Source organism: Hippopotamus amphibius, chromosome 1 (genome assembly GCF_030028045.1).
Source record: "Hippopotamus amphibius kiboko isolate mHipAmp2 chromosome 1, mHipAmp2.hap2, whole genome shotgun sequence".
Lineage (NCBI taxonomy): Eukaryota > Metazoa > Chordata > Mammalia > Artiodactyla > Hippopotamidae > Hippopotamus > Hippopotamus amphibius.
The window spans coordinates 189,426,209-189,450,979 of NC_080186.1; the positions used below are offsets into that span (position 1 = coordinate 189,426,209).

Here is a 24,771-nt window from a genome sequence, read left to right on the forward strand (position 1 = left end):
AAGCTGATTGCATTTAAGATTTGTGCATTTCACAATGGGTAAATCTTTTTTTAAAAAAAAGAGAACCATTATAAACATTGAATTTTAGTTAATGATGTGTATGCTAAAGTCTTATGAGTGAAATGTACCGATGTCTGCACTTACTTTAAAATGCATTAAAAAGAATGGATAGATAGATACCCCGGTGGACAGAGAAATAGATGGGATACATCTGATGTAACGCAGATGTAGAAAAATGTGAATTATGCAATCTAGATGGTGCATAATGGCTTTGAGTGAACAATGCATTTAAATTTCAGTATGCTTCAAATTTTCAATAATAAATTGTTGTGCAAAAATGAATGTTTATTCTAAAAAAGTTTAGAAAACATACCTTTTTGGAATTTATTCTAATTCAAGCTGAAGATTCGGTAGGCTTCTTTAAGGTTTTCTTTTCTTGTCCCTTTCACAACTTAAAATTTTGTCTTATCCAATTATGTCATCTTAATTGAAATTAGTTTGTTACCTTTATAAATCATATTTTTTGGTGCCATGTGTAATCTAATGATTAGTTTAAAGCTATTTATTAGCACTGTATTCATTTCCTGTGGCTACTGTAACAAATTATCACAAACTCGGTTGCTTAAAAGCGGAATATTTATTCTCTCACAGTTGTGGAGGTCAGACATCCAAAATCAGTTTCGCTGGGCCAAAATCAAGGTGTCAGTCTCCCTCTGGGGGGAAAGATTCATTCCTTTTCTTTCTGACTTCTGGTGGCTACCAGCATTCCTTGGCTTATGGCCATATCACTGTGGTCTCTGCTTCTGGGGTAATATTGCTGTCTCCTCTCTGTCTGCGTCATATCTCCCTCTGCTTCTCTCTTGTAAGTATACCTGTGATTGTATTTAGGGCTCACTCAGATAATCTAGGATATTCTCCCTGTCTCAAATCTTTAATTTAATCCCATCTGCAAAGACCCTGTTTCCATAAAAAAGTATAAAGTATGTATAAAGTAACACTTATAGGTTGCATGGAATAGGACCTGATATCCTTGTAGGCCATTATTTAGCCTATTGCAGGCGTTTTTTTATGTGCCAAGTTCTGTGCTAGGGCCTAAATAATAATAATTAACATTTAATTGCTTACTCTGTGCTAGGTGCTGTCCTGTGTGCTTGCTTTACGTTCATTTTTTACTAAGGAAAAAAATTGATTTGATTTAACATGAACTTATTGGAGCATACATTTCTTTCTTGCATATGTCAACTCTTAAAGCCCCAAAGTGCTAGTTTTCTAAGAAATATACTTTAGAAAATTCTATTCGATCCTAAATAACCCTGTCTTATTTGTGTGGAGGATGTTAAAATTGACAAGATTGTGAATTCCCTTTTGGGAAGAGACTTGTCTTTTCTATCTTTGTATCCATTAGCTACAGGCAGAGTAAGGGTTAGTAAATGTTTGTTGAATAACTAAAAGCACCTTTGCAAACATTATGAAATGTAACCTTTACAAAATCCTTGGAAGTAGGTATTATAATTTATAGAATTTTACAGAAAAGACTTAGAGAAGTTGAATTACATTCCCAACCCCAGGACTGTCTTATACACACACACACACACACACACACACACACACCTGTGACAGTGTGAGCATCTAAAACGTATTTCCACTGTCCATGACTGATTGGTTTTCAACAAGAAACATTAAATTTTAGTAAAATTTTGATATAGCTAAATATCATCTCTGTTTTATTATTGTATTATATTGTTAATCATGTCCAATATACTTTTACATTTTTAACTTTTTTTGAGAGGCCATTTTCATGTGGATTAAGTCCACAGTGGCATTAAGAAATGGGAGGAAATTTTCCAAATGATACAGACTATTTTAACACTTTCTTAGAACTTCAGCCTTTCCCCAGAAATATGTCCAGTCTATCTAGTCTTTGTAACTTCTTTTCAACATCAGGTTGTTTTTTTTTAACTCATTGATATTATGAGTCTTATAAATAGTCATACTTCCCTCTTTACTTTGGTTCCTTGAAAGTTTTTTCCAAAACCTTATTCCACTTGTAGAAGCTTTTCAGGATGAATCATATCAATCTCTTTACGGTGAATATATCCCTGACTTTATTATTTTACTATCCATATTTTCCACCTTATTTGCCCCTCTCAAATATTTCTTTTGTGGTTTTGTATACATTTCTAGGGAAATAAGGCTGGATATAAGTAAACAGATAAAATGAATTTAGGCTGCTTAGTAATTATGAAATATATGAATATATTGTATATGTTACATATAACGTTATATAGGTAGTGTTATGTTTTGTATATATTGTTTTTCTTCTTCTTCCTCTTTACGATGTTTTTTGAGCAACCTTAAGTCAAGCCATTATTTCAGCTAGTCTGTCCCTGAGTATATATCATGTCACTGACTTGCTTATACTATTACCCCTTATATTTTCTTTCACCTTTTTCAAAGTACGATGTGGCATTGGATTGCCGTTAATTTTCCCAAAGCCCCAAATTTTGCTGAATGGCTTAAGAGTGTTCTGTGTCCAATGAGCATGCACTTACCTTTCAATGACGGATCACGAAAAGGCATTTGTTCTCTAACTTTCTTTTTTTTTATAAAATTCTACCATTACCAGGGCAGCACTCACAATACCCCCAGTAACCATAGGAACACACAACTGATCAGTTGACTCCAAGCACACTTACCTGACGTCCCTTTCAGACACCTAGCATTGCTCTCACCTCTTTATTCCACTAACGACCTTAGAAAACAATCAGCTAACTGTCCTTCCCCTCCCCTCTCAGTCTTCTTCTTCAGAATACCAGAATGTATTTCTTTATTTACTTGGGTACCTGAGAGAAGTGTTTTCTGTGTAGAGCAGAAATATTAATACTGTTACTCCATTTTGCTACATGGTTTGTTGATTTTTGCAGACAGAACAGTAACTATAATAATCAACAACTAATCAACAACAGAGCATTTAGGAACATGGCAGAGGTGCGCTGTTCATTTTTATTTACCTTTTAAAATAACATAAAACTGAGGACCGGGGTTGGAAGTGTTGCTTGTTCCTGCTGGCTGTCAGACATGATGTTGCCTGCGAGGAAACAAATAGTGAAATGTGCTGTCTTCCTTCTCCATGCTTACCTACTGTCTTGCTTTTGCAACTTTCTGCAAGGAGAAAATGGGTAATGCTTCCCGCCTATGGTTTCTATCAGTCTTAGCACTGGTTTCATTAGCTTACCACCACTTTTTCCAAGAACAAAGAGATATGTTTTCCCTTTGTAGGGAATAGACTGAGGACTAGTTCAAGCAAAGCAACCTGAATTTTAGTGATCACGGCATTTCGGGGGCTGGGCTGCTAAAATTCCTTTACTAAGAGCATTTATAACAATTAGATATATTTTTGATTGAGATAATTTGTTGATTTACCACGATTAGATATTTGCTGATTGGGAAGGGAAAATATATTTGTTAAGAATTGTATTAATAAGTGTATTTATATACATGTGCACATCTATACTACATACTACTTTGAATATAAATTAAATTGCTGATAATCAGTTCTTGTCATTGGTGGATAAATTAAAGCATTAAAAAAGAATCCTTTAGAAGTATATTTTACAGGCAAATAGGCTATATAGTGTCAAGAATCATTGAACTGGCCAGGTGAAGCTAAGTAAGGTTGAATAGCCTTTCTCTGGAATTTTTAAATCTCATTCTGTTGCATTTACTTGAATATTATTTAAGAAGGAAATGGGGAGGACTGTATTTCTCTATCCTTAAGATAAATAAAAATTAACTGAAATCAGTTGTCATTCTTCCTTTGGGATTAAAAATGTAAACTGCATATTTTTCATAAGAGGATTCTTGGTTAATATCTCTTATTGTCATTTGTAGGAATATATGAATTATTTCTTTTTTATTTTTAAAAGAAGTGTGAATGTTACTTCTTTTTTCTAAGTAAGAAAGTTATGTCTCTGTGTAAACATAATGTACCAAAACAACTAAATGTGACCTGCTGCCTCTCTTTTCTGTAGGTGTTAGAGCAGAGATTATTTCACCCCTGACATGACATTAATATGTAATGATATGGAATAAAACAGAAATAAAGCAATGGCAGTCCCAGAGCTTTGGAAGTAGGTTTTATGAATTCAGCAGCGATGATCCTTAAGCCTCAAAGGGTTCAGAGTTCAATCTAGCTAAGCTTCAGTAAGGTTAAATTTATGTAGTGTCTTTGTCTTCATCAGTCCCATGTGATCTTTCTCCTTTGGTTTGTCTGAATGAATATGTGGGTAACTTTATTCCCACTACCTACACTTTTCCCACTCTCTAATCTAGAACTCCTTCCTCATACCTTCTTTTTTTAGAGACTAATAAGAAGCCTTCACCATTTTCTTCTCCCAATTGCAGGATTAATTAGTTTTTTATAATTGTGCTTAAAGTTACGAGTAAAAAGTCTTTTATTGGCTTTCGATCAGGCCAGAAGTTTGCTAAGCTTAAAAATTAATGACAAAGTGCAGGCTTCCTGAATATGAATGCCTAATGCATGTGGGAAACATTTGGAATGGAGAATGTTGACCTGCCTTCTTTGTGTCTTAACACAGCTATCTAATTATAAGCTTTCAAAGATATCAAATTAGGTGCCCTCTTCATTGCATTTAAAAATAAATATATAGCTTTTTCATATTGCTAAAACCATTATCAAACAAAATTTTGAGTGGTACACTGGGATGTTCAGAATCACTGTTAGCTAAAGTGAAACCATTCTTTTCACTTTTATAAATTGTCTTTACCTGCTGTGTTTTATAGTCTTCTGAGAATTTGGCTTATCCAAAAAGAGATTCTGTGCCTTCCCAAGTGAGAAGGAAACCTTTTGTCAGCATCTTGTCTGAGTTAACTCCTTGGCTACACAGGTCATGGAAGGTCTCTGTTGAACATCAGTCTTTGGCTCTATCACAAAACTGGTATTGAAGCACAGGCCAGCTCCCTGAGTACAGAGGTTAAAGAGGCAATTAGTCACTACAAAGCCGACTTGTGGCGTCTTCTGGTAAGGAAGTACTTAACTCTTTCCTGAATGATGCCTGAAATCTCATCTTCAGGATACTTTTATAGTCCACTAAAATAATTTTGTCTCACCCATTTCAAATTAAAGGTGAGCTTAAAATATATGATGTCCGTTGAATGGAGACTTTCTCATCAATACTTAAAGCAGTAAGTGTAAAGGGGTTAGAGATGGACAGAGAGATTATCGTCATGGTATGTTTAATATTCCATCTAAATTTCATGTTAGCTGTTTGGAAGCCTAACCAGTCTCTTTAAAATATTTCTAGCTTTACTGTTAAAATTCTTATTTATTATTGCAGTATGGGGTGGGAGTTGGAACTTGCCAGAATTTTGCCTGACTTTTTTTCAGAAAAGAAATGGCCTCTGATGAACCATAATTCACTGAATTGGATCATAGTTTTATATGTTTTTATATTCCTGTTTTTTTAAGGGCCTGGGCTTTTGCTTCCACACAGTAAATTTTTGTTACATGTAGAATAATTAAATCTTCTCTTCTACCCTCTATCTTAAAATATTCCAGAATACTATAGAGATAGCACCAGTCTTAACTGTATCAACATTGTGCAATGCCTGGATTCCCCCAGAGATATTGGCTATAAATTGATGGAACCCAAAAACCTTTAAGGATGGAGGAGATTTCTTAATATTTCCTGTTTCAAAATAACTACATTTTTTTCCATTGAAAAATGACTGAACTGCTGAGTTAGGAAGTCTTACCTTTAAATTTCCCCCTTCCCTTTCTTTCTAGCATTGCCTTCAGTCTTGAAATATGACTCTTTTCAGTTGATTTTCAGTAGATATAGAGATAGTGATATGCTTTTTCTGCTGCTGGGTATGAACATTAATATCAGCCATAGCAGCAAAAATAAATAGTAGTTGATCTATCAAGGTTATAAGTATTATGTCCATCATTTTATAACAGTGTGGCTTTCTGATTAGATCTTTTAACATTTCTAACATGTAGTTTGCACTTAATAAAACCTTGTTGAAATAAAGAAAGAAAGAAAGAAAGAAGAAAAAGCTTAGAATCTTTTTTCCGCTTCTTGCATATTCGGAGGCATGCTTAGAAAAAGTTAGTTCAAGTTATATAATGGTTTAGTATAGCTGCAGTAAAAGGATGGAACAATGGCTAAAATTAAGAACAAGACTTTTGGATAAACAAAGCTGAAATATTAAAGCCAGAGCCAAGTTTATCCAAATGTGTTAGTTTGGTTTCCTCTCCCCTACCCCCTCGCTTTGGAAAAACGTTTTTAACCATTTCGTTTCTTAGTAGTTTAAGGAAAATGTGCATTTAAAAAAAATATTGCAGGCTTTATTCTATTTGAAAAACATTTTAAAGCTCTCTAAGAAACATTCAAATTACATTAAACATATTTTGCTATATAAATGAAGAGAATATTCCCACAAGAGCTGGTTTGTGATGGTCACCCCTAAATATGGTAGGAAATATTATTTTGCTGCTGTATTACTCCTTTTTCAGTGCTGACTCCTACTTACTCTCCAGGTAGGAAATCTACCTAATGCTAGAGACGGTCAGGGAAAGGGTGGTCCAGAAAGAATCAGGAGATGACAGCATCTGCTCTGCCACCTTCAAAGGTGTAACACCTCTGTTGGCAGAGATGCAAACCCATAGAACTTAAGTTTCAATAACATTTCAGGCCACTTATTGTGGTGCGTCTTATTTAAAATGAACAAACAAACTGCTCTTCTCATTTTGTAATCTTTCACTATCTCTCTGTGTGACAAAATGGGCATCAGTTTTCCACTGTTTAAGTAGCAAACGCCTAAATTAATCTTGGATTCACTAATCAGGTATTGGCTTTCCAGAGAATAACATTTGGTAAGTGAGAACTTAATGAATGTCCCAAGATAATTGTTGTAACTGGTGGAGCTGGTGACATTTTGCATGTCACTCCTAGTCTTTGCCCTTGAGGTATATTAAGAATGTGTTTTGAGCAAATGCTTTAGCGTTTTAATTGCAAGTCTACCCTTTAAAAAAATCTCTCTTGCAGTGAACATCTCTTCTATGAGATTATCTTTGGATATTTGCATGAAAAATTGACTTAAATATATATTTGATACCATGCTGCTAAAGGAATAGAATAGAAGAACATTTACAAGAAGGTGTACCATAAAATACAAAGGGTGTTCAGCATACCACTTTGATGCCATGTGTCACTTTCCCAAAATAGTCTTTCATTTGTCATTATGTACATTTTTTTAATTTAAAGATTAAAAAAAAAAGCATTGCATACTACGTAAGGTTAAGGTGTTGTGTTACTAGAGAAAGTACCTATGAGTGGAATGTTTATAAATGAAATCATATTCACGTATAAGGGAAAAGGTACTGTTAGTAAATTCTTGAATTGATTCATCTTGTAAATGTTTAACTGTAAATTTATCTTTTTTCAGCATAGAAATCTGTTATATAGCACACATTCTGAAAGCAGGGTATACCTGTAAATCATGCCCATTTACTTGCTGCACCCGGATTGGATTATTCTTCAGTAAAACTCGATTTGAGGCTTTAGAAAAATCAATCAAATATCATTATTCTTTCTGTAAGATGCCAAATTGTGTTTTGGTGACCTCTGCTATCATTTAAATGACCCGTATATGAGTTAGGATGAGCTTTGCGTAGCGCAGAATTGGACCAAGTTTGCTGCCTTGTTTCTCTCTTTAGATCTTGTAAATCCTCTTTATTCCTTTTTCGTGCGTGTGTGTGTTGCAGCCTCTTTTGCTTTTACCCACTTACAGTCTATATAACACAGGGTGGCTTGTTGGCTTGTCTAGTTTCAGGAAATGATGAAAATGAAGTTCTATTTCTAAAACCCCCAAATAGATCACTTTTATGATGTGTTTGCATTTCAGGAGTTTTAAGGTTTGATCTACATGTTTATTCAACCTTAAAGTACCTAGCTCCCTGTTGCACTTATTTGCCAATTACTTTACAGCACTGTTCATACTTTTTGTTTTAAATCTGTAGGGTTGTCTTTGTCTTGTTGCATTTTTTCTTCTGCTTGAAGATATATTTATTATTCAAATATAAAAGTGACTTAGGGAAAGAACATCCTAAAGTTTATTTAGAAATTCACCAAGCCACATACTAATGCATCTCTAATGGGGACATTTCTTTTCACACCTCTAAGGTGATTGAGCCTGTCCTTTAAAGTGAGATTTGCAAACCAGTGTCTGGCAGCTCCAATTAGCTTCTTTTGGATTTGAAGCACATCACAAACAGTAACAAGGTCTCCTAGGACACTCCTCTTGCAAGCAATGTAGTCATATTTCCTCATTAGTTCTTTTCAATTGTCACTAATGCCATGCTCCAGCTTTTGAGTAAGAGACAAAAAACATAAAAATTTGGTATGTATGTAGAATGGGCCATTGTTTTCCATAATTCAAGGCTCTTTTGAATTCCTTTGATAGTTTTGAAGCTTACACAGCTTAATTCATTAACCTTTACCCTTCACATAAATCAGGTGATTAGGAATCTACTGCTAAGGAGACAGATTTTTTTCCCTCCACTGAAACTAAGTAATGCCTTCTCTTTTTAAAAAAAAGTCTTATATTGCTCACAAAAGTAACCTTTTTGTTGTTTTTCATATTTCATCAAAGGTTTTAGGTGCATTTTAGAACATTATCAAAAGCAAGTGAGCATAAAGTCACATTATTGTAAAAAATAATTCTGGATGCTTTGGATACTTTGGAGCAGGTTTTCTGGCCCTTTTCTGTATTCTAATGGAGTTTATATATATGCACTCAACAGCTGTTACTCAAGAATTTACAATGGTTGCAATTTTTTTATTCTCTTCAGAACCCTGCCAAAACATAAAAGCAAGAAAATAATCTGAGGGGAGGCAAATCAGAATGAACTAAAATATATTTAAATGAACCTAGGACATTTGATTTGGAGAAATTTTTCATATAGGCCTTCATTTTTATAAAGAACAATGCTGTGGGACTCTGAAGAAAGATAGGGGTTGTTCTGTGGTTTTGTGCAGGTGAGAACAGAATGTGTGTCTTCTGATTATTTACTCTTGTTTCTTAGAACTTGGGAGGATGGTTTAGTAGGCTTGTGTTTGATGTTCACGGGCTACTTTAACAATATTTGATATTCCCCTGCATTTTTCCACTATGCCATATTCCTATATTATGAATTTGTTCTTAAGAATATAGATTATTACTTTCCCTAAGGATATTGTTCTTTTCCCAAGGTTTACAATTCCTTAAGTTGTCATGCATGAAATAGGAAATCTTTGAGTGTACTGAACCCGTGGAGAATGTTGATCATTTGGTATTCTGAGATTTATCCTCAGGGATGGTGGGGATAGGGGTAGGGGGATTAATGGGAAATTTTTTAATTCTAGGGACAAAACTATAATCTATCACTGAGATTAATGAATATTCTCCTATTTGATATCTATGAATAGGAGAGGGGATGGAGAAGCAAAGGTTTTAAATGTGGTCTTTGGCTCTAAGCTCTATCGCCTTGTTTGTTGCCTGCATACAGTCTATACAGTGAACTGGGAAATGCTCTGATGTTAATACACTAAAAGTCATGACTAGAGCCAAGACTCTTAAAATAGAGTAGAATTATTTAGAGAAAATGTGGTTGACAGACTTGTGTTGTGTTAGGGTGCTTCCTGTACACTTAGTCTAGAATGGATGCCAAAAGTTTCAAAGGAAAGGACAGCCACCAGCTGTGGTCTCCCAACATGACTTGCTGTCACTACAGGCTGCCTGGTAAACTACGCCTAGACTAAATCACAGGGCTTCAGACACCAGCCAGGGACCTGATGTGGGGTTCTGTTTCAACCAGGTTGCAGTAACAGGATAATATAAACCACTTCCATTTTCAACTCTTAAAAAAATAGCAGTTTTACCTGTTTATTTGAACCACTCGGGTTTGTGTGTTAATATGATATTGAGTTTCAGTCCAGGTTCACAGAACTTGGAACTTCTCAAATATCACATCCGTGAAATATGTGATATTTAAGTTAAAAAAAAATACATTTTACTAAAAATCTTCCAAGGAGTACTTTTTTTTTCCTCCATGAATTCCTATTTGAGGAATAGTTTTATGTTGTGCATAACTTGAGCACACTGGCTGTGATTACAGGGTGATTAAAAGTATTTGGAAAACCTTATGCAACTGAACTTTTAAAAACAGAGCAAAACTCCTAGGTGATCCTTTGTAAAAGCAAAATGCTTTTTCTCTTATATTTCTCTTTTTTTTTCTCTAAAAGATATGTACTGTTTATTTCTTAATCACGTGTTTTCTCTTGGCTATTGCCTCTTGAGTACGCTAAATATATTTGTGATATCTATTCATAATAACTTTTCTCTGTCATATAGGGAGGAAACCTGATGCTCATGGCCTTTCATCAGTTTTAAGACAGTTTTTATCCAGTGATTGATTATCTTATTTTATGTGAATACCGGTTCTTGTTGCCTATGAAATAGCATTTGATCTGGCTTGTAGAGTGAAATCAATTTGTGTTATTTGCTGTCTGTAGTCTGCTCTGTGTGTCTTTAATGTTCACATGTGCTTGTAGGATGTCTAATATAGAATCAAGTGGCAGGAAAACAAATAGAATATTGTATTTGTTTAGAGTTCTTCCATAATCATATAATATCAGGGGTTTTGAACTATTTGACAAGACCATGAGAACAAAATAAATGGTATGAATGTTATTTCTGCACTAACATTTCATTTTGTGGTGGTCATATAAAATGTTGGATCTGCTAACTTTTTTGGTAGGTGATGGAGGAGGACAGAGAGCTATGTATGAGGGTGAGTCAAAAATTATCTGCACTTCAGTTATATTAAAACTTCTATAAATTCTACAGCCAGAGTGTGGATAATTTTTGACTCACCCTTGTATATTTCATATGGCAGAAAGTAGACTTTTTATTAACTACTTACGATATTATACTCATCTAGGGCCTTTATTTTTGTCCTTAGTATATGAAAATTAGTTTTTAAAATCATATGTAAAACATGATTGTTCCCTGTAATGTTTGATTTCTGCTTTTATTTTTCCTTTTTCTATGACTTTATTTAAATATTACATTAAAGCGAAATGACGTGAAATTAGGTTTAAAAATTTCCTTTCATAATAAGCTGTATCAATCATAATTATATTGTTACTGTTTTAAGTTTTCTGTTGTAACCATGGAAGAGCTTACCCATTTTTATCATAAATCTTTTTTTAAAAATAGCCAAAAATATGTTTATTCAGTTATTCTGAGAAACTTAGAAATGTTTATCATTCCATTAAAACAATATTCTATAAAAATATTTTTAAAAGAAAAATATGTCTTCTCTATAACTAATTTAACCTTCAGTAATGAATTACGTGAGGCAAAATTGTATAAAATTTCCTGACATTTTATGAAGATACCTACAAATAAGCCGGGCAGCAAATAAAATATCTGAAAGACAGAGATGGATACTCAGTAATTTTTTGATGGATTATACACATAGGTATCAAATTACTTGATCCTTACTTCCTAGAAAAGGTTAATGATTCTTTTTGCTTTTACCCTTTTACTTAACTGTTATTTATAAAGATTAAAAAGGGGGCTGCATTGAAAGACTCATGCCTATGTGTCAGTTTGACGGTACAGGTTTTTCTAATATTACAGGGGACTGAGCCGCCAAATGGCTAGCGCGGTTAATCATTGTTTTTAAAGTTCATTCAGTTCTGTACCGCATGTTTCACTACGGCCATTAAAGCAGAGTACACCATTCAAAAACCTTTTAACTTAAATGAAACCAGAAAAGACTTTAAATCTTACATATCTATATTATTAAAATGGCCTATATGTATACAATTCATTTAAAGTATTAAAAATAAAACATTTTAAAATAAAAGGTTTTAAAGTTCTTACATGTATTTTTCTTTCATCTTCAATCAGTGTTACATTACACTTAAAACATTTTTATGTTGAGTAAAATTTCACAAAATGTATATTTCGGTGTTATCAAAACTCCATCGTTAATAATTGATCCATAAGCAATATAACCAATCACTTATAATGACCATCCATTTATATTCTACAGTTTCATTACGTTATTTTTTCATGTAAATGATATATGTTTATTATATAGCATGTTTACTAATCTTTTGTTACCAAATGTAACACTACTCTTATAGGAATATCTCTTTTTTCATCATTTTGGTTTTAAAAGATACACTAGTCGTAAATGTATTTAATTAAAGTCATTTAGGTATTAGAGCACTTGAGTTTAAAGCAGGGAATATAATATCTTTTCCTGAAACACCTTGAAAGAGTTTTGTTGAAAGAAGAGAGCTGTGGCACTCATCAAATGCTGACCTCTTCCTGTTATAGTCATGGCCAAACTCTTGCTAATTTAACTTGAAACGCATTAGTGTAACACCACATTTTGTGTGTGTTTCAGGTGTGTGGAGGTCATCGCAAAGGAAGGACAAAACCTGAAAGAGCTGTATTTGGTGTCCTGTAAAATCACAGATTATGGTATGTAATGAGTTATTGTCCTAATCGTTTTCAAGAATAAAAAGATCTTTGAAAGTTTTTTTAAAAAAATCAAAAGCTACTATCACATAGAGACTATGAGATTTATCTTTATTTGCACTAACTGATCACACCCCCCTCATCAAGAAATCATGAAACCAGAACCAGAGTAAAATGACCATGTATATCAGTTTCTCACCACATGCACTCATACTCACATACGTGCATGTGCGCGCACGCATACACACACTCACATAGGATTAAAAAGTATGGCTAAAATTGCTATACAATGAAAATAAATATTAGGATAATTAAATATTTAGTGTAATAAATATAACTAAACAAATTATTACACTGAGTTGATTTGTTTAATTAATGTCATGTCAAATGCATTCTTGCTGACATTCCAAATGCCAATCTTCTTAATGCCTTAAATTCTTTAAAACGCTAGAAACTTCCAACAGGAAGTTCGGATCCATAGGAAGTAAAGGGTATACATTTGTTTGTAAGAGCTTAAATTATCTTAATTTTAAATATCTCTTTAAAATGGAAAAAAGCAAGTTGTTTTATAAAAATATGAGAAGTGTGAAATCATCCTGTTGGAGTAATAAAGAAAAATAACCTAGCCTTTCCTTTTTTGTTCAGCTTTATATATTTTTTCCTATTAATTTGCATACTTAATCTAAATACAGAGTTTTAACTAGATATTTGGCTTGGTGGGAGACTAAAATGGTTTCCATTTCTCTTTTCTGATTTTTAAATTTGTTCCTTTAAATTGGAGAATATGCTTTCTACCTTGAGGGAAACGAATAATCCATTAAGTTTTTATTGTTAACTCCAACATATTGCTGATAACTGACTCCAATCCTAGGGTGTCATACTGACCATCTGCTCTGGGTGGGAGAGTTGTATTTTATCAGCTACTAAATTCATCCTTTGGAAAAACTCTATGAAAGCTATAACAAAACATAAAATAACATAAAGGATTTGGCTAAAAAATAACTCTAATTTCTTGTCCAGGTTTATTTTTTGAGAATGGTAAATGTTTTACATGGATTTATCCATAATGTTTTTGGGTTGTTGTCTTTTTCCTAATTATACCATGAAAAAGAAGCGGTTTGATATGTTTTCTTTTTCCTTATAGTTTGTTTTCTGGTTTGGCATATTGGATTGCTACTTAGATACAGTAACTCTATAACCTTCAATATCTCCCGATTGTCTAAGCCTTAGAGTGTTCTCTCTGCCCAGCACAGGGCGTATCCTCAATACCTGTAGATTTGTTCAGTAACTGGTACATTCATTCTTTCAGACTCTTTACTTGGCATTCAAGATCCTTTAGCAATAGTCCCCTACCTGCCCCTCCAACGTTACTTTGTATTTCTCCTTTTGACCTGTTTGCAGTCAATGTCAGATTGCTAATTGTCAGGAAAGCTATGGATTAAGTTCCTTAGAATGAATGCTTCAAGGTCTTGCAATGGAAAATGTTGCTAAAATTGCACTCTGTTCCAGTACCAGTTAAGTTAGCCAGTGCAAAAAAATGTTCCAGAAGATATGGAAAAGAGAAAAAGCTTTGGACTTGGGACAGATCTGAAATCAAGTTCTGTCTTTGTTCTTTGGCCTTAGGGGAAATTCCTTCACATCTCTGAGGCTGTTTCCTCATTTGTAAATTGACTTCATGTTCCTGTGTTACCTGGTACCTAGTCTAATGATTAGCACAGTGTATATTGCTAAGAAAAATTGCTTTCTTACGGGAGAGGGACAGAGAAAAGAATCACACAAAATTCCTCTGCCTTCCTACTTTCCTTGGAAGGAAGGTCTTGGGAGAGGTTTTTGTTGTTGTTACTGTTGCTATTGTTTATTGTTATTGTTTATTGCTATTGTTTAGTGATATTCTCATGTTCTGGTGTATTTGGATTTCAGGATTTTCTTTCTCCTGATGAGGTGAAAACTATGATAGAACGTTGCCCATGTGGCTTGCATTTATTCGTATCTCTGAATTATTTAGGTGAGCCGTTCTCAACCCTCTCTGCACCTTAGGATCACCTGGGGAATTTGTAAAGCGTTTTGACACCTGAACCTTACACAAGACTAATTAAATCAGAATTTCTTAAAAAAAAAAGAAAGAAAGAAAGAAAGAATTTCTAAGCAGTGGGGCCCAGGCAATAAAAACTGCCTAAGTGATGTCGGTGTCAGCCAAAGTTGAGATCTAGTCTAGTTGAGAGGAACTAGAAGTGAAAATTTTGAGGACTTCCTCCCTCCACAGAGATGAGAAATCTATCACAGTTTTTTTCATACCCTAGTCCCTCCAGCTTTCAAGCTCTCTGCCCAACCCCATCTCTCTTCTTTCTTCCCCGAGGTTTTAGGTATTAAAAGGATTTGTGGCAAAAGTCTCTGTGCGTCTGTTGGTTCTGTTTTTCAAAATGTTGGGGCACAGTTGAGGATGAGGGGGAAAGGTCAATAGTTTATGAGATTTTACTATAATTGCTACTTGATTATAAAATTAAAAGAAATTACTAAACACTCAGCACATCTTTTTCCCCCTTGTGCCACGCCAGTAACACATGAACAATTTTTGTCAAAAAGACAGCAAAAAAGATTACTCATTGTAACCAGAGAAACAGCAGGTTATTGGAGGTAACTGCTCTACTGGGGGAGGCTGTGATCCCTTGCTCTGTTAATTAGAAATTTTAAGAAGGAAAAGCAGATGCATTTTTCCTTCTTTAACTGGATAATGGGAGACATATTCTGTGAGACTTCTTGATTGAGGCTACTTAGAAATTTTAAGATTTGATGTATACCTGGTAACGGGAATTTCATCCTTCAAGAGACTACTCCCTAATTCTGCTTCCTATTGCTTTGCTCATATTCCAGTTAGTCTCCTTACTTCCTTTTTCTTTGGCGCTGTGTTTGTACATGCTTTCAGTACAGTATTCTGAGGTTTTTGAAGTTTTTTTGCAGGATGCATTGATTCAGAAACAACAGCTCGCCTGGCTTATCATTTGTAATTTTTGTCAAGATTCTCACAGGTGTTGAATGTAGTATTATGGTACTTAGCAACACCTGGCCAGGCTGTTGGGATGTTATAGTCATTTTAATTGATATATGATATAGTTGTCATGAAGAAAACTATCATTCTAATAGGCTTCTTAGTCCCCAGATTGAACATAAATCTTTATGGTAAAGGATAACAATTATAAACAAATCAATAATTCAGGCACAGCTAAAGGGAAAGCATAGTGTTGGGAAATTGTTCCCTAAAGAGAAATCTAATATTGTCACTCTTCTGTCACTAAACAAATGAATGTCATGGGCCATATTGTGGGAAAAAGACTCAAACTAAGGAGTCAGAGAAGTAGGTTAGAATTTGCCTTTTCTTTTCTTCGTGACCTTGAGCAAGTTACTTAACCTCTTAGTCTTGTCATCTGTTAAGCACATGATAATACACACCATAAAAGGTAGCGAAAATGAATATAAAACATCTGTGTTGTGCCTGGTGGCATAGTGGATACTCACTAATTGGCAGTTGTTGTAATGATAGAATCATCTCCTTTTCTGAAGAAGAATCAGCCCTCCTCCTCCTCCTCCAAGTGTGGTTTTCTGTTTGTGGGAATCATTATTTAGAAGTTTGACCTGTATGTGCCTAGTTGACTTCCACACCTAAGCTATCTAAATCAGATTCTTATTAGTAGGTAATAAAAAGAAAAATGCAGCAAAAAGTTTAGAATCTTTTATTTGTCTCCCTGTCTTAGGTTTCTTCCCTCCCTCTTCTTTATGTTATCTTCATTTTTGTTTGGAAAATTTTCTCTTGGCTCCCCTTATGCTTTCCTTTGTTCCCCTTATGCTTTTCTTTGTTCTTACGATAATTTGTCAACTAATAATTTCCAACCTATCTCTCTGCTCACCTTCAAACACTTTTCTGTTGAAAATTCTCCTCCTTCAGAAACGTGTATCCTTAGGATTAAAGGGAAAACAAGGAGGAGAAATCAACTTGTATCATTCAAGCCTACAAAGATCAGAGCCAGTCTTACTCAGGCTGCAAGGCATAGAACAAGTGGTGTAATAAATGGGATGGATGAATAAAGCCCTTATCTCCATTAGTGTCTGCATAGTGAAGGTTACCGGCGTGACCCTGTGTCAGGGAGCAGTAGTAAAAAAGGACCCAGGTTTCTTTCTGGGTTGTTATCACATTTCCTTTGACTTTAGTGCTCCTGAGGGCCCTTGAAATACACTCTAGAGGATATCTTTTTGCTTAGCATCTCAAGTTGTCAAATAACCTTTTAATTAAAGAGGACTGTAAACACTCAACTACGGATATCGATGTCTGGGGCCTGCAAGGTCACTGACAACCCACAGGCTCACTGTGGGCTGCTGCACATTCTCCCGTCACTCCCGCAGGCCCGGGGGCTGCTCTCCCAGGACAGTCTTTGGCTACCCCTTACTCTGCTTGCAGGTGCTCTTCTGCCTAACCTAGGACTTTTAAACCTAACCCCAAGCTTGCCACAAAAGCGCTTGAGTTTCTCTGGGCAAAAGGTCTTCCAAGACGAGGAGGTCAGTGTTCTAGTGGTTATCATGTGAGATGTCATTTTCGTTGGCCTGCCACACGACAGACATGATATATATTCATTCTGTCAACAGATATTAATTCAGTACCTACTCTGTGCTGGGCTCTGTGCTAGAGGCAGGACATGTAGTTTCTGCATTCCTAGAGCTTTCATCCTGTTGGGATCCAGAGGACAGAGCTGGCCTGCTTATTAAAAAAAGAGGGAGAAAAAAAAGAAAAACACAAACGTAATGCATCTTATCTTCCAGACAAGCAGAATGGCAGGGAGTGCCGACTGCCATTAATCTTTGCTTTAGTCTAACCCATGCCTCACCCCAGCCTTGTTGACCTTCTAACGCTATTGAAAGATTAATAGGTTGTACGTTCACCACCTATTCTTGGAATACCAGACCTCTTTAGCTATTAGTTAACCCAAATTGGGATCCAGGACACATTATCAAAATAAGCACGCTGAAAAAACAGAAAAAGACCCCAACAAGCATTCTGGGTTACACTAGTATCAGGAGTGCTTCATTTTTCTTTTCTTGCCAAACCAACACTGATATATTATTCAAGAAAAAAATCTTATACCAAAAATAATTTTGCCCTTTCTTATACCATCCTGTTTTTCATATTATTAGGTTTGCATTACATACAATGATGTTCTATTAAAATTAAATTCTTGGTTTTTTTCTTTTATGTTTTGTTTCACTTTCAAATTATATTTATTTCAAACTGCTCCAAGATTGCTGGGTAAGATTCAACTCCTTTTGTCAGCAGGAATAACTCTAATAGTTGTAAAGTGACAGAGAAGAAATTTAGAAAATAAATTTGCAAGTCAAAAAGAATGCCTTATTGTTTACTGTTGATTATTCACACTTCTCTCCGTTCTACCATTTAAATATAGATAGCGTCTATTGTTTCTAACAAAATAGTACTAAATTGCTAAATCTTCTGTTGATGCAAGTCCCCCTTGTTTGTATGTCCATCTTAAAAGTTATTTCTCTCCACTTCTAATTCTTTCATTCCTGGAATTCTTCACTATTGGATTTATATGTCTATTGTTGTACTTAGCAAGTGTTATTTTCTCTTTTTTCTTTCTTTTCAGTAATGGTCATGATTTTTCACCAGAAATTAGGCATTTAATTATAACTTTTTCTAAATTTTTTTTTTCTTTTGCTCAACAGCAAAGAAATTGCTGACTTTCTCCCCTATTTCTTAGGTCATCCTAAGACTGTAGCTATATAACTCTGAAATAAAAGACTGAACAATAACAATGCTTATCACAATAGACTTTTCATAGTAGACTGTACATCTCAAATGTATTGAGAAGTACTTAAGACATTTCTTTTAAGAAAAGTCCCATAAGCGATTCAAAGGCCAACTATAGCTTCATATGAGTTTTTTTTTTAATTAAGAAATCTTCTAACTTACATTTAAAAGATAAATGGACCAATTTCTATGCTTGCCCCTGAGCTTTCTTACACCTCCAAATACATTAATGTTGTTGCTCGAAATTAATTTCTTAATTTTTATAGCCAAATACTAAATTTCCACTATATATATATCTGTATATATCTGAATTATTAACTGAAATATTAACTTTCGCACTTTCCTCTTCTTAATTACTTTTAGCATTTCTAAAATAGTGTTTGATTTTAATTTTAATTGTTTTTTAACATTAATCTTATGGAGTACTATTATAGATAAAAAAAATGTGTCCCAAATCACATAAAAAGGATCACATTTTTTTGGAGTTCCTATTTTTAACCCTCATTGCTTGGTGCCCTTAAGTACGCAGACTAAGCATTTGTTCTTGAACTATGCTGTAGTATAAACAGCCTCATTGTTGGTCATTATCCATATTACATCAGCCATGAGTAGATCTAAAGGGGACTGCAATAAACGCCAAGATAACTGCAGTAAACACCAAGATAACTGCCATAATACTAGATTTCTAGTCTCCCATGAAAGAAACAATTGCCTAATGTTTAAAACCTCTTGAAAATAGAGATCTTGAGTGGTATCGCGCTCTCTATTACAAGAGTTACTCAAACCAAGAAAATCTCTTGAAAAGAATGTGGAAAGATGGAAGCACTGGGAAAGGAATATACCTACATGATGTTTACATTTCTTTCTAATCCTGGGATTTATACTGGACTGGTTCCATTTTTGTTTCATTCAGCACATGCTTACTGTATGTGTGCTGTCTGGGTACTGTGGAGAATACAGAGACGGGTGAGAAGTGTATACTCTTACATAGAAAAGGAAGACATAGCAGTGAAAATGTTTTCCAACATATTAAGCAACGTGATGGTGTCAAATTTTTTTTTTTAAAAATAGGCCCTGCAAGATGTAGGGGCTCAGGAGGACAAGGTCACAAGAGCGTGAAGTCTTTGGGGAAGGATTTTTGATGGAGCAGGCATGAGAGGACAGATATGAAAAGGAAGGGCATTTGAGGTAGTACAGCCCTAGGAAAGGCTTAGAGCAAGAACAGGTGTCTGAATGGATGAGTTTGTATGCGTTGGTTAATCTAAAGAAAGAACAGAAATCATCCAAAGTGATTACGTGCACACACGGGCAAATTTTGAAGAAACCTTATGAAAATATTCTAGTTGAAAATTCAGGGTAAGTTCCAACTTTCATCTCGACTTTTCCTGTCTTATTCACCATTCCCATGGTAACAACTTCACTTAACATATATAAAAGGAAACACTACTTTGGGTTCTAACTACTAATCAAGTACCCAATTCAATGGAAAGAAGTCAAATGTAAATTTTCATAATAATAATAATAGAATAGTTAACATTTATTGGATGTTTTCTGTGGGCATTATTCACTTAATCCCCTTAGCACCCCACTTTAGACATGGACTGTTAGTATTCAAGCTTACAGATGAGGAAACTGAGGCCAGGAGAGCCTCATAGTCACATAATTTGTGAATAAATATATGGTATGGATTGAATATCAAATCAGTCTCTTGGATAACCACTCAGAGGTCAGTGATGTGCTTAGGAGTGTTTATTACTAGAAAGCTTTGTTGTATTTTCCCCATTGTCAAAGTTTAAACAATGTAGCTCAATCCCATGGTACCATATATGTCCATCTGTGTATAAAAAAAAATGTTGCAAAGCAGCTACCCCATGAGATCAAATTATATAGTTATAGAACTTAATAGGTTTAATGTGCGTATTCACTATTACTTTGTTGTGCTGACACCAAATATCAATTACATTCTATGATTAAACATTCCCAAGCCGGAAGGTAGAGACTCTCATTGATATTCACTGTGTGTTCGTGTGTTCAACAAATGTTTTCTTAATAATTTCAAAACTGTATATAATTCTTCAAGTGTTAAAATTTTTTCTTGCACTCTCTAAACTATTACCAAAAACTTATAAAGGAAACAGAAATATTACTACTCTTTTTTAATAGATGAGAAAATTGAGCCCAGACAGGTTTTAATTAATTAGCAAAACTGGAACTATAATCTTCTCACTCCAAATTGTTTACTGAATTGTGTGCACATAACTTAAATTTCACGGCTTTTTATATAGAAATGATTACTTCATTTAAATGATCCTTTAAAAGCAATTTTAGCTCATACTAAATGACATGATTTCATAGCAGTTTTTTAAAGTACAAATATTTCTAGAGATATACAGTTGTACCATTATCAAAAATATAAGCAATTGTTCCCTTCTTTAAGTTCTGCCTTAACCTCAGCTCAGAAGTTCCAGGGGCCTCAGAATCGTCATCTCGTCAGGTGCCCCTTACTTTTCTTCCTTTAGGAGAGTGTGGCTTTGCTCTGCCTCCTTTATGCTCTTTTGCATCACTGTTCCTCATTTTCTGAGATATCATGAGAAGGGGGAACAGAAAGGGGTTAAAAACCCAAGGGCTGCATCTCTTCCTTCTAAAGCAGGAAATCATTTCTACATGTGCTTTCTTAGGGTTTAACCTTCTCTTTAAGATAATTTAAGATAATTTTGCCCTCCCCAGCTGTGTGTTTGACTAAATCTCCTTCACTATTTACTGGTTAATTAGCCTACTTAAGACACTCGGCATCTAATGTATTTTGAAAAAAAAAAATCACGGAAAAACAAAACAAATGTCTGCCAAGTTTCCCATTAGGATATGATAGTAACACTCATAGCAAAATATAAATTAAACATTAAACTAATTGATTTTACTGTATGTCTTTCACTAATCAGTCTCACATTATTATATCCACTAACACTGGTAGGATTAAGCCTTAACAGTTCTTTCTCTTTTCATTTATAAGCAGGATTTTCTTATATTGAGTAACTTTCCTTTTTGACTTCTTGGTTTACTTGAGTTCAATTTGTATACAAAAGGAAGGAATACTACATGATTCTTTCTCTTTATTTACCAGTTTTCAAAAAACTAATTTGGTTTCCATTATTCTCCAAAGGTGGCCAATGAGGAAGCGTTGTTGCTTTAGTTCAAGTATTATTATAAACTCAACAATCCATTGTAGTTATTTTTACTTGATACTCAAATTGTCCTATCTTTTGGTGATAGACGCTTCTTCAGATTGGTTCCCATATCCATTTGTTTTTTGTTTTTAATTAATTAATTAATTAATTTTTATTTTTGGCCACATCGGGTCTTAGTTGTGGTATGTGGGATCTTTCGTTGTGGCGCATGGGCTTCTCTCTAGTTGTGGCGTGTGGATTTTCTCTTCTCTAGTTGTGGCGCGCAGGCTCTGGAGCATGTAGACTCTGTAGTTTGTAGCACACAGACTCTCTAATTGAGGCACGAGGGCTTAGTAGTTGTGGCACGGGCTTAGTTGCCCCTCAGAATGTGGAATCTTAGTTCCCTAGCCAGGGATTGAACCCACGTCTCCTGCATTGCAGGACGGATTCTTTACCCCTGGACCACCAAGGAAGCCCTGCCATTTGGCCTAGACTGATTATGTCAAGATATGCCAGGCTCACCTTGTGCATTTCATGCTGGAGACATGGCATCAACCGTTTTTCTAAAGAACTTTGAGTCTTTGAATGAATCAGACTTTTAAAAAAAAATGTATCTTCTAAGTCTGCGCTGCTCTCTGAATCTTATATCACTGTATTTTCTGCCTTTTATTCCTCCAGCTTAAAATCTACTTTAGATCTCATCACAAGTCCAACCTTTCCATTACAGCTTAGCAACATTAGCCCCTGGGTTTTAGAGAATCCTCATTTAGGGATTCTCAACACGCTAGAAACTTCTAGTTCCTTATACAGGCATACCTGATTTTATTTTGCTTTGCAATAGCACTGTCGATATTGTGATTTTTGCCAGTTGGAGGTTTGTGGCAACCCTATGTTGAACAAGTCTACTGGTGCCATTTTTCCAACAGCATTTGCTCATTTTGTGTCTCTGTGTCACATTTTGATAATTCTCAAAATGTTTCAAACTCTCCCTTTATTACTATATTTCTTATTGTGATTTCTTATTGTGATAAGTAATCTTTGATGTTACTACTGTGACTCGCTGAAGGCTCAGATGATGGTTAGCATTTTTTAGCAATAAAGTATATTTGAATTAAGTTATATACATTGGTTTTTTTAATACATAATGCTATTACACACATAATAGACTACAATATAGTATAAACATAACTTTTATATGCATTGCAAAACCAAAAAGTTCATGTGAGTCACTTTATTGCAATACTCACCTTATTGTGGTGGTCTGAAACTGAACCTGCAGTAGCTCCCAGGGATGCCTGTATCCAGCACGCTCTTAATTCTACCCACATGTTCTAGTTTTGGAGAAATTAGGGGTGGAATTTGGGAAGGAGAAGAAATTTCACATTTTAGCTACCCCATCAATTTTCTGGGAATTTCCTTCTGATTTTGTTTGTCTCAGATGTTCTGCATTTGTTTTAAGTAAGTGCTAAAATATGCCCTCTTGAACCCATTTGGAAATAAGTAGAAAAGTGTTCAAACTGTATGGTGTTACATAATCTCATTCAGGGCTTTTAAACTTCCTAGTTCTACAGTGAAAAATATATTTTGCATTTAAAGTGCCTGTTGGATTTTCACGAAAGTGATTTCATCACTTACTAGAATGACTAGCAGTTTAAAAAACACTGCTTTAGTTCATCTCCTTCAAAGTATAGATAAGAACTGGATCTGTCAGTCAATGACGTGCTTAAGAGTAGAAAACTGGTGGATTTCCTTGGTACAAAATGGAAACTGTTCTTGGGATGGAAGGTGCCAACCTTCTCAAGCTCATCAAATCTCGTATGTTGATCTTACTATCTATGAAATAGGAGTTAATATTCCTTCCCTTTCATATCTTTGGGAGTAAGAGAATTGAACAGATTCTCTTTATGATTTCACTTTAGGATAGATATTAAATGGAACTTTCTCTTGAGGCAAAAATGTAGTTTGGTTAATTTAATTTCCTAATTAATTCAAACTTACTTAAATATTAAACTATTCATTTTAACCCTTATCCTAAAACATTCCCTTGGCTTTTTAAGACTGAGTCAATTAGAATTTATCTGTCAAATGTGCTCCTTTCCTCAGGTTTATCTGCATGACATTAAATAAATAGTTTGAACTTTTCAACTTTTCCAACGATTGTGTTGAGGTTGACGTGGCTGATCCAGCCTGAGTGCCTCGGTATGCAGAGCGTGCCGAATGCCTGAAAGCAACTTGTCTTTCATTGAGGATGAGTGAGTGTAGGCAGAGAAGGGGAGATTTTAAAAATTAGAAATAAGGAGTAAACAAAAGAAGTTCTGTCTTCAGGGAGTTATGGCACTTTTCTATTGAGAATGACTGAGTGTGGGCAGAGAAAAGGAGATTTTAAAAATTAGAAATGAGTAAACTAAAAGTTCTGTCTTCAGGAAGTTGTGCTTTTCTATTTTATGTATATATGGCTTTTTAGAATGAACTACCTTCATACTGATATAACATAAATTTTGCTTGCCAAAATACTTTTAAATGGTAAATAATTCTTAGAAGCAGAAAAAAAATATGTAGAAAACAAACTAAGTACTGTTTGATGATACTTATATTTTTAATCATCTCTCTTTCTTAGGTTAAATTTCCCATTTTTTTTTCTGTCTACTCTCTCCTTCCTCACATATGGCTCTAGGAGCTTCTCCAAGAAAGCAGTTTGCTTTTGAAGATATTTCATTTCCTCTCATAAAGGATTCTTCTGTTCTTTTAGATTTGAAATCACAATAATGCCCTCAAAGGATCCAGCCCCTTTCCTGCCCTCTGAGAATCTTTCCAAAGTCAGCCTTGGAAAGTCAGATTTGGAGATTTGAAGCCCAGAGATGCTTCTCTGGGGTACTGAGGATGAGACAGTCATGTAGGAAGTAGCTCATGACCGAGACAAGACCATCTAGAATGACACTTTCTGAACATGCTTGAGGAGAATATGTTTGAAATTTTAAATCATTTATATCCTATAGTAACCAAAAACTTCTTTTAAATGAACAAGAATACAGTAATCTCCCTTATTCATGATTTTAGTTGCTCACAGTCAACTGCAGTCCAAAAATATTAAGTGGAAAATTCCAGAAATAAACAGTTTGTTTTAAATTGTGTGCCTTTCTGAGTAGCATGATGAAATCTCACACCATCCCACTCCATCCACCTGGGAGGTGAATTATCCCTTTGCTCAGTGTGTCCAGGCTGCTTACTCTACCC

At 34.7% G+C, this 24,771-nt stretch overlaps 1 protein-coding gene across 3 annotated transcripts in view; it reads left to right on the forward strand.

Moving 5' to 3' along the window:
- Window positions 1-24,771, forward strand: part of FBXL17 (F-box and leucine rich repeat protein 17) — a 477,514-nt gene that overhangs the window by 303,514 nt on the left and 149,229 nt on the right. For all 3 annotated transcript variants that reach the window (XM_057737826.1, XM_057737814.1, XM_057737820.1), the window contains exon 7: window positions 12,488-12,564. In XM_057737826.1, the coding sequence (XP_057593809.1) occupies window positions 12,488-12,564 (77 nt within the window). The remainder of the gene's footprint in view (window positions 1-12,487; window positions 12,565-24,771) is intronic.